The 12,003-nt window shown below is 24.7% G+C and overlaps 1 protein-coding gene across 2 annotated transcripts; it reads left to right on the plus strand.

Annotated features, from left to right (window-relative positions):
- Window positions 1-3,072: 3,072 nt before the first annotated feature.
- On the plus strand, window positions 3,073-11,279 carry LOC119682810 (protein lap4-like). 2 transcript variants are annotated; one of them, XM_038096321.1, is made up of 3 exons: window positions 3,073-3,206; window positions 4,973-5,270; window positions 11,190-11,279. In XM_038096321.1, exons 1-3 carry the CDS (start codon window positions 3,173-3,175, stop codon window positions 11,272-11,274), a joined length of 417 nt encoding a protein of 138 aa, XP_037952249.1. In that variant the 5' UTR covers window positions 3,073-3,172; the 3' UTR covers window positions 11,275-11,279. The 2 variants fall into 2 exon arrangements, with proteins under 2 accessions (XP_037952249.1, XP_037952250.1); XM_038096322.1 differs by lacking the exon at window positions 11,190-11,279 and adding an exon at window positions 10,761-10,871.
- Window positions 11,280-12,003: the final 724 nt, after the last annotated feature.

Raw genomic sequence — 12,003 nt, forward strand, 5'->3', positions numbered from 1 at the left:
AAAAGAAATAATTTTTTTTTACTAAAACATCTTTGTATATAACAAAATCTGTTTATATAAAAGAATTACATATTTTATTCAAAGGTGTTGCAGTTAGTTATATTAATGAATTAATATAATTAAATTTTATTTTGTATTATCTTTAATATATTTGGAGTTCATGATTGTAATAATTTATTGACAATTATTTTAATTTTGATGGAAACACAATGAATATTATAATTATTCTCTTAAAAGTAAAATAAATTACATTATTAGTCAATTTATTAATATTTGTATTATTGTCTTGTTTAAGTAATATTGATCAGAATAATCTAATTCTTTTAATGCATTGTTTAGACTATTGAATTTAACTATTGTATTTAATAAGCAACAATATATTCCATTTACAAAATTTCCATACAAAATCCATACAATAATATGCTAAAGGGGTTCAATATGTCTAAGTTTAAATATCATATTAGACTGTTAGCGTTAAAATCTCTCTCCACCATTGAATGAATATTTGTTAAGAATAATAATCATTCTTTTAAAGTTTTTAATCCAAAAGTGAGAATTAACTTTATCAGCCTTTTATTTATCTAATATTGTGCTTTTGTTTGTAAAAATAATTTGGCAACTTATCTGTAATTCCAACAATTCAAAAAACCTTCTGACAAACATTCTCATGTCTCGAACATGGTCCATACAATTGTCTTCAGTTATATTAATAGTAGCTTGAGAATAAACCTAGTTTTATGTATCATATATTCTAGTTTTTACTTATACTTAAGATAGAAGTATCTGGTGATTATCTCCTGCACTCAGCTAACCGTAAATAAATTTAGTTATTCAAAAATACTTTAATTTAATGTGTAATTAGTTATATTTTTCAAATAAAATGCAAAATATGAAGGTTTGAAGTTGATTGTAATATTTTTGTTCGATTTGCGAAAACTCCATTTGTGTTTTTTATTGCAAAAAACCTTATTTTTGTGCAAATTTGAAACAAAATTTTGTTTACTTAATTTTTCGTATATCATTTCTTTATTATCTTGTAATCAATATCAACAGAATTCCCTTCTTTCAGTAACCGTTTTCCCTTAATCGACTTTTTAAATGAGCTACTTACTCCTTTTTTCTACAAAAACGTACAAATTTATTTATTATTAATCATATACTTGAGGAAAAATGTGCTGTTGACACTAATATGTCAATTTTAAATAGAATGTCCAAAAATAATTAATAGACAGTTTAAAATCAAATTTTAGTTATGTTCTAACGAAAATAAAATATTAAAATAACCTCGAAGTTTAAGTTTTACTACTGATGAATAGATGGCGCACTGCTAATTTATTATTATTTATAACTTTATAATATAATATGTTTATGATTCTCCATATATTATCCTGTATATTTTGTTTAATTTTATCTATGTAAATTTGTTTTTATAATTTTGTTTATATAATTTTGTTTATATAATTTTATTTATTTTATTAAAGACACATAAAAGGTAATATTTATTTTTTTAATTTTAATTTTTTTTTTGTGCCGAGAATGACGCTTTTTATGACGATTTAAGATTAGAAGAGTTCGAATGAAAATGAAATGACAACAACATAAATTTTAGTTAGTTTATAAATTAACTATAAACTATAAATTAATTCGTAATATTTATTTATTTAAGTGACAATAAAGGATAAATAATCAATTGTAATATTTTAATTTAATTATTTTATACTACTTATAAAACTTAAGTTTTTTTTTGGTTAAATATTTATTTTATTGATAACACTTAAAATGTTATATTTATTTATTTAAGTAAAAATATAAGATAAATAAGCATTTGTAATATTTTAATTTAATACTTCTAAAACTTAAGTTATTTTTTTTGGTTAAATTTTGGTTGTATTTTATTAAAAACACTTAAAATGTAATATTTATTTACTTAAGTAAAGATTTATAATAGTTTAATATTTTTATTATATACATATATTTAATTATTTACTACTAATTCTGAAACTCATGTTTTCTTTTGGTTGATTATTAACATTAAATCTTAGTTGCAATTCAATTCCGGCTTGTAATTATTGCTAACAATTGATTTTGATTAAATTTCTATTGAAGAAGTATCTCAACTGCATTGTATCATTTTTAATTGAAAAAGTAAAATCCGCTATGAAATTAATTTCTTGTGAAGTCACTCATACTCCTTTTTATCCCCTTTTATGAGAATTTGTTGCTTGTTCGCCTGCACTTTGTAGTATTCCTTGTTGCTGTTGGTTGGCAATTTGTGCAGTTTGTACAGTTTCCACTCAAGTAAATGTGTTTTAGGTGTCCAATTATTGATGATGTAATGCTTTAACGTGATGGGAAGCAGATTTTAAATTACATTTCTCTTCCGGCTCTAATAGTTTACCTTATGCCAGTACGCCTGTACGCCTGTACGTCTGTATGCTGGTATGTCAGTATGTGTATTGAAGTTCAGGCACTGCTAGATCTATTGAACGTAGTGAATGTTACTTAAAATTGGTTTCGTTGCTTTTTTTTTATCGACTTTATCACTGTTGTATTTGCCAGATATGCGATAGGAACTACTCGTAACACTCTTATTTCGCTACACTCAACTCCATTGCATCCTTCGTGAAATGAAGGACAAGAAAAAATGGTTGCAAACCTGTAAAACCGACAGGAGATGACTTTGGTGATAAATAATCTGTTGCTGCAGCAGTTGTTGGTTGTACTGTTTGTGCAGTCAGTTGTGTTGGATAAATTCTTTGCTATGTGTTTAAACTTAGAGATAAAATTACTTCATATACGAGAAGTGATTTCAATTATTAAAATATTTATTTTTTTAATTTATGTAAATAAAAGTTGATTCTCTTTTTCTCTTTTATATTCCTTTCTTAACTGTAATTTTTCAATTTGTTAAGTGCAATCCGCCTCAAAAAAGAATAATGTAAACTACAGTATTTCAATATAAATATGTTATATATATTTGGTTTTATTTTTTTTTTTTTAGTATATTTTCTTAATTACCCTTATATTTGATTATTACATATTACTTTACAAATTTCAAAACCTCATAGCTTTTGTGCATAATTAATAGAATTTATATTTACAGTTATCACCTACAGAACCAATTAAAGTGCCTAAATCGGTATCTGACAAAAAGCGTTTCTTTGAATCAGCTATGGAGGACCAACATAAACCAACACAAAAATCTGGTAAGAATTGATTACATGAAACTGCCTATAAATAATTTTTATTTTTTGCACTAATGCTAGATTTTAAGTTTAATTTTCTTCTTACCTTTTGAAATTTTTTTTTAAGTTAACCAACACTAACGCTAAGGGTAGAGATTTTTGCTTTAAAAGAAATAGCTTCTTTTTATATAGTACATAAATGGAATTATAACAAATTTGTTGGTTTTACTTTGAAGTCTGTATGTATGTTAGAGTTAAATCAATAGAGCTCATCTTTATCTTAGTTGCACCAACATTTTTCTTAACTCTTAACTTAACTGTTGTTTTATTAGCAACTTACGAACTTATTGTGTGATGTGTTAATTCATAAGTTAGTTAATAAAATAAAAATTTTTTATATACATTTTGGTGTAACTAAGACCAAGATTGAGCCTTAATAATTACACTCTAACATAGAACCTAACTTTTTATATAAAATTCGACTCTATTCCGTAATACGCTGCATACATTAAGAGCACCAACTTTACCTTTGACGTTACCATGACTGTCACTGTCTGACTTTATCTACTCATAATAACCATGGAATTCAAACAACAGATTTTTTTAATCTGTTATGAAATATATACATGTATCCTATTTGAAGTGATAAATTTATTCCAACGCTTCTTTTAATGTCTTTAACTTGTTCAGTCGACTTTTGTCTTCAAAGTATGTACTATATTGTCAATAGCTTCAAAAGTTTCTACTTTTTATTAACTTTGAAATCACTAACAAAAAATGCCCTAATGGTTTACCAAATGGTGCACCAACCATCCATTACCTACCATTATATAGTAATAGATATCGCTCGGTCAATAATTTTTAGGAGAATCAGTCTCGAGTCTGTATCTTCCTTGTGTGGAGTGATACATTTATTCCAACGCTTGTTTAATATGTTTGTATCTTTTCTATAAATAAATATTTCAATATATTTCTATTTAATAATGGAATAAAAACTTGAAAATGGTTATTTTTCCTCACTTTACAAATCATTTTTTGTAATCACTCTTTCGTATTTTGTTATTACTCAGTGATTCTGACAGTATGCATCTCATTTTAACTTTAAGAAAATTTAATTATTTCAAATGTTTTGCTAAAATTTTAATTTTATTTATTCCTAGCAAAGATAAATCTAAACAAGAATCGTTTGTGTAATTACAACGTTGCTACTATGAATTTTAAAGTTCCGATAGAAAACGGTTCTACCAGAGTCTTTCTTTGCTGCTCCATAAACATTAAATCGCACAAAGTCGATGAGGAGAGCAGCAAGACGCAAATTTAGTTGCAATAATATTTGCGTACAGTACGGTTTGATAGCCAGCGTATCACTTAGTTCTCTACGAATTGGTAGTCATGGTAGTTTCCATGTTGGCTTCCTTTAAGTTTCGTTTTAATGAAATAAAAAACTTGAAAGTTTATGCTGTTTATGCTCTGGCTTAGCGTTAGTGACTACTTTGTGCTACTGCAGTCAGTGTATATTCCTTATGCCTTAAGAAATTACTCTAATTCTAGTGAAAAAAGAAACTAGTCTTCTTCACTCTGTACTGTGATTTTATTTATTTATTTCCTAATTTAATTTTGTACTTTTGCTTGTGCTTAAGGATATCTTCCTTAGCGTTCGCGTTTTCATGTCCTTATATATGGCTATACTTTTTTCAAAGCAAATTTTTGTATTTATCATTCTAAGTCTGGACATTTTAATGACTTTTTTAAATTTTATCTTACTTTATTTTTTATTTTCTTAATAGAAAAAGTTTTCTCGTTTCTGTCAAAAGATGAAGTCGAGAAGTTGAAACAGGAAGAAGAAAGGAAAATCGCAACCCTTCGTCGTGATAAAAATGCACGATTAGCTGATTTTAGCGGTGGAAGTTTAAATGATGCCACAAATGATGAAGCGGATGCAGCTAAATGCACTGGTAATGAAGAGCATGCAGATCGTACTGAAGATGATGACGATGATGATGATGAAGTCGACAATATAGACGTTGATAGCGTATTACGTGATACCATCGCCGATCACAATAAATGTGAAATAGATGATATGAGGTTAGTAAATTTTAATTTTATTTTATAATTCATTACAACAAAAAAAAACTTTAAAATATAGAAATATTATCACATTTATTTATAACATTTTTTTTTCTATGGTGAAAGTATTTTATTTTATTCGACAAACGCCTCTAAACATTATTTATTGTGTAACACAAATGTATCTATACAAACACCTGCTTTTTACTAAATAGAAAATAAATTTTATTGGTGTTTGTGCTTTGCAATTTTGTAATAATTTTAAAATTATTATAATTTGCAATAAAATCAAAACTTGGATTTAATGTGCTTTTGTGGTTTAAGTTGGAAATAAATTTTTGCTTCTATTTCATCTTATATAGTATCGTATTTATAGTACATAAATTCTAGTAAAGTCTTTAAATAGTTGATTTTCTCTTTTAATTTTCACATGGCTTTATAATATTGATTTAATACAATTAAATTATAGCATATTTAATATTTTTATATAAAATATGCATATCATACAGTTTCATACTCTGTTGCTTGCATTTAAGGTGTTGGCCTCTGCATACTTTATTTTACATATTAATTAATAAAATATAAGCATTTATTACAAATAAATAGTAAACTCTTTTTACGTTCAATAAAAAAAACAAAAAAAAAAATTAAAATAACTTTAAATTTAACATTAACTGAACTGTAGTTTATTAAGTGCATTGAATATTTATTGTGCATTCAATATTAATTCCAGTAAATGCATTTAAAGTGTTAAATTACTCACATATATTACATTGAATATATTTTAAAATATGCGTGAATATGATATATTAAATTAAAATAATTTAAGTTAATAGTTTATTTTAACTTTGAATTTTTAAGTAATTATATTTAAGTTATTCAAAATAAATTAATATATAAAAACACACTTAATTTTTAAATATCATATACATTTATATAAAAAATATCTGTAATATATATTTTTATGTAATAAATATACTTCCAGAATTAATTTATGGTTAGTTGATAACACTTTACTAAATTATTTGAGCTCAATATTCCCTAGTATGTTTCCATTAGAAGTATATTGTGATTGCAGTCACGTCACGGCAATTGTTGTTACTTTCAATGCAAAGTAAAAATTTAACACTGTCAGCTCACTTCATTTCGCATTGAAAGCAATAACAATTGCCGTGACATGACTGCAATCATAACATGCACCTCAGCGTTTTTGCCATTATACTCTTAAGTGTGTTGCGATCGCAAAAAGCTATAATTCTCTTACATTTGTGGTTAAAAACTTAATATAATTCACCAAATGATACTCATTTCACATAATCTTGTGTGACTTTTTTCAGTAACCGATTGTGATATGATCATATGTAAAACAATTTCAACCGATTTCGATTCCAGTTACAATCTCTTCATTGATATGTTATGCAGACTCTCATGGCTACATCATAATATGTGATATTGTTGTTGTGCACAATATAAATCAAATAATGATAATGAGAGCAAGAGGGAAACTTCAGTTGCACCTTGATTTTCATGTGGTGAGGTTTTCAGAGCCTCGTCACGGTACTCAAAATATTATTGTCCACTAATAATATAGTGGACAATATGTATATGTATAAAAATTATCACACATCCATATAATATATTACTTTTTCAATCAAAATGTTAGTAGTAGTATAGCATTGACAATTGTGATTTGGCTGCTTGCATAACATAGCTTCGTGGTTGTGTGCAGAAAGCAACCAAAATGTAATAAAATAACAAAAACAGTATAAAGTTTTCAATTGTGATTTGACTGTTTGCATAACACGACTATAAAAGCTCCAACTAAAAGGAGCTTAAAAAACATTAAACTATTCGTCAAATGACTGTCTGCATTACATATCTCTAAAATATATAAAAGCCATGAATTAGTATACATATATATACGAAAAATGTGAGTAGGATTGATTCGAGTGCTGATATAGTTCTATTGTACTTGAGAAGACTTATTTTGAAGCTGGCAAAAAATATTGATTATTTAAAATTTTATTTAGATAATAAAATTCTTAGAATGTATTAAATAAGTTTCCCATTGATATTTAGTAAGTTCAGTTTGTAATTTTTAATTAGTTTTATATAATACTAACACATTTTTTTATCCAGTTTAAATATTTAAATTTGATAAGGATTTCAATATTTGTCCGATATGTTCAAATTTTACCAGTATGTCCGTGGGCATAAGATGGTATTTATTATACTTTTTTTTCCTTTATTTATTTTGTTTTTAATAATAAATAAGCTCTGTTTTCATTTTTCTGGTTGTCCGTAGGGTGTTTAATTTATAGTTCCCACGCACAAAAATATACATATTATTATAAAAATATAAACAAACCGAAATGAAAGACTCAAATTTATGGTAACAAATAACGAAATACAATTATATTTTTTTTATTAGTGGTTGACCTACGCAAGAATATAAATAAATGCTATTTTTATGAAAATTTAATGAGCACCTTAAGTCTTTTACATAAGTCATTATTATTAAAAAGTTCTTGGCATACTTTAAATAAATCACAGAAAAATATTCATTATTGTTAAATAAAACAAAAAAATATTAATAGTCGTCATGAACAAATTATAAATGAAAATATTAAATAATAGTCTTATTGATTTTTGTTCTTAAAATGCTTTCAAAATGTACTCAATTTTGCATAAAAATATAAGTTATTGTTGAAAATGTTGAATAATATGAGAAATTAAAAAAAAAATTTAGTTAATTAAACAATATTATATACACCTTTAGTTTCTTCAATATTATATACCTCTTCTTATTTTTTTTAATAATATGCTTGATTTTCAATAAAAAACAACGAATTTAAATAAATAAATTTTATTAAATTATTATAACTTCGAAGAGCAATGCTATAACTGGGTATATATACTGGAAATTAATAATTGGACTTATTAAAAAACCCGTTAGACTACGGAGAAATTTTTATAAATGAACAATTATTGGAATTAAAATTTTAAAGATATAGACATACTATTATATCATATTATTATATATTAAAATATCACAAGTACTAATCTGAACCTCCGCCAGGTGGAAAAATTGACACAGCTGTAAGCTTTATGTATATAATAATTTCTTGACAATATAAAAACTTAAAATGAAATGATAATGCAGAAGTAGCATTATTATCATTATTATTACTTTTTTTAACATAACAGTCTTGGGTGGACCAATGCTTCCTCAACCAATTTTTACCATCTGACTCGATTCGATGCCAAGCCTTACTGCTATGATGTATATAAATATTTAAAATATAAATGCATAAGTACAATATTAATTTTTCTTCTACAGCTAATAATATTTCGGTAACTATGACAAAAGTATCCTTTTGAGGACTAGAAATCTATTAAATAAAAAAGGAGATGCTGCTGAGAAAATTACAAATCCATACATTAAATTCAAGTTAAATAGCGGATCATGCAACTGCTACCAAATACCAAATATCCTTCTTCACTCTTATTAGATATCGAACTCTGTTTTGTATTGAACTTTGTTTTATACCTAACTTTGCTTGGTATCGAACGCAAATGCCTAACAAAGGTATCACAACTGATCATATAGCTTTTTTCGGTATTGCCAAATATCCATCACTAGTGGTGTCAGATATCGCTTCATCACCACTAATAGGTTCTGTTAGGTATCGAACGCATACTCATATATTTACATCCTAAGCTAATGTTGGTTGACCACACGGCTGTTTCGAGTTTTGTTAAATACTCATTATCAGTGGTGTTAGGAATTATTGTGTGGTTTATAAGTCCGCATGTAAATATTCGAAACAATGCTTGTTGTTGTAATTCCCTTTTATTAAAAACCCTTTTTATAAGTAAAATTCTTTTCTTTCGTCATACATACTAGCTTAGATGATCCTAGCTAGCTATGTATTAAGCCTATATGTTCTCATCTCTCCATTAATTACCGGAATTACCGGAAGTTTCCTCAATGCAGTGGAAATCTTTTCCTTTCATTCCTAAGAGGTGGTTTTAGCGAGTTCAATCATACATAAATGAGTTTAAAATTTAAATATAAAATATAAATAGTTGTGTTGATTGAGTTCTATGGATATTAAGAGTTAATATACAGCACATATAACTATTCAAGTTTAAAATTATACTGCAAATTGTTTTACAGGTATAGTTCATATGCAAGTATATTTATTTAATATTAAATAAAAAACATAGTTTTTTTGTAATAAAATACAAAATATATTTGTATATTAGTTTTCAATATTTTAATAGATTGATTATGATTATTTTATTGGTACTAAATTTATAGTTAACCTTGTTAATGCGTTAAATATTAAATATTAAAACAATTGTTAGTTTATTTCTTTTTATGTTATAATAAAAAAATTCAAAAAATGCATAAATTAATTTTTTATCATAATATTTTGTAGCGAACATTGGCATCACAAAATGAATATGCAAATTATATAAAATCTAAATAACAATACCCCGAACAAAATATTGACCCTGAATAGATATTGTTGCTTTTAAATTAACTTTTGTTTTTCTTTTATTTTAATAATATTAATTAATATCTATATATAGTTATTCATACAATACATGGGTGATTTTTTTTCTTTTTAATATTTCTAATGTAAATTAATACTTGCATTCAAAAAAAAAATTTACCTTAGTTTTGGTGATTTTATATATCAAAAATATCTACTTAAGAATTTTTATGACAAACTAAAGGCAAAAGAAATATTGATGTGTTGTAAACCCAAACTACACTTAATTAATATTTTTAAATTTATTTTTTTAAATATTTTTTAAAATATTTTTTGAACTATTTTTATATTATTATAATTATTGTCTTTCTTTCATTCAATTGAATTTACTGTCATTTAATATTTTTATATTGTATATTGACTGTTTAATATTTTAAATCTCCTAACGAAATAATTCATCAGTTATGGATGCTTAGAACGATGATTCACCAATGTTCACCAATTTATTTCTCAGCTAAAACTACTATTTATCTAGTATTTTTCTCAACCACAAAGAAAGGGGAACAAAAGCAACGTAATTAATTAGTGGTTTTCCTATCAGTTTAATATATTTAAGGTCTTTCCAGTCGTTTTTACTTCTGTGCCTTTTTCGGCTTCAACCATTAAGAATTAATATGCAAGTTTAATATATAATTATTGAATATTATTCTATGTAAATATAAAACAGATTAAATTTTTATAATAACACAATTCTGTATATTTTAAAGTGTATCTACGACTTGAAAAAGAAGCAAAAATTTAGTTATGTATTAATGGGTTTTATTTCTTCAACTTAAAAATATTGGCAAATAAATATTAAAAATACTTTCACATGTAGTTTGATTTGCATTTCTTAAATATATAATTATCAATCTCTAATTAATATACTTAATTTTTTTTAATAATCACGCTTTAGTCACTATTAGCATTTTTTACACACTTACACACTATCCTTTCCCCTTTCCAGGAACCCACTTGAAGAAATCGAAGCAGTATTTAGAAGCTAATCTCTTTTTATATTTTTTACACTTTTTATAGTTTTAAGTCACTAACTATACTTTTAAAATTATATTTATTAATAGCAAGAACAAAATTTTTTAAAAAGTATCCTCTCTTAACAAATCTAATGCAAATTTTTATATCAAATAACATTTTTATATACAGGAATTTATACTAATTTGTATCCACACGAAACATTTTACAAAATCAATAAAATTCCAAAAACTGAGACTAAAATTTGCTTCTAGCATTAAGTAAATGTAAAATTATAACAATTAAAGTAAATTCAATTAAAATTCAATTACAATTAAATTAAAATTAAATATATTATTATTTTATGAATTGTTAGTAATAGAATCTCTTACTTCTACTCTCTTTCTCGACACCTTGTTGAAAGGCACCATTGCACCAGCAATACTTGTATTTGTAATCAAGCATATTTATATTTTGAATATTCACAAATTTATATTTGCAAAGACTAAAATTAAAATTAAAAAAAAATTAAAATATTCATCTTTCTATTGTTATTACTGTTAACTTTTTTATTTTATACTGGCTTTAGTGAAAGAAAAAATTAAAATCAAATGACAATATTAAAATTAAAACTATTGATAATGTTATAAAATAATAAGAGTTTAATTAAAACAAACATTTATATATATAAATACAAACACACACAAACACATTCATATACACACACAGTCACAGCAAACGGATTTATGCACCGTGTTTATTGGTGTTAGTTTATTAATATTAAATTGATATTTTGTTATTTAATATATATATATAAATATATTTTATATAAGTTATAACCAAAAAAAAAAAAAATAAAATATTAATATTAAAACCAAATAATATCGAACACAATATTATGTAAATTAGTTTACTATTTTTAGTATAAAAACTAAACTATTTTTGACTAACCGATATTTATATTATTAAATTATGTTTAGCATTAAGTCTTATACAGAAATGTTTGTATTTAACATTTAAATCTGAAATGCTATATTGAGGTTAAAAAACAAAACCGAAACAAAATAAATATTTTTATTAGCAAATAAAATATCAATGCAAATGTTAATTTTATTTCAAACTAACATTGGGTTTTTCTTTAATTTTTGAATATTGCTTTTTAATTTAATATTATTTATTTTAATTTATTTCTATTAACGCTTTTGGGTGCTGTTTTTATTAAATGAATTTCAAGTTAA

The sequence above is a fragment of the Teleopsis dalmanni genome, chromosome 2 (genome assembly GCF_002237135.1).
Source record: "Teleopsis dalmanni isolate 2A chromosome 2, ASM223713v2, whole genome shotgun sequence".
Classification (NCBI taxonomy): Eukaryota; Metazoa; Arthropoda; class Insecta; order Diptera; family Diopsidae; genus Teleopsis; species Teleopsis dalmanni.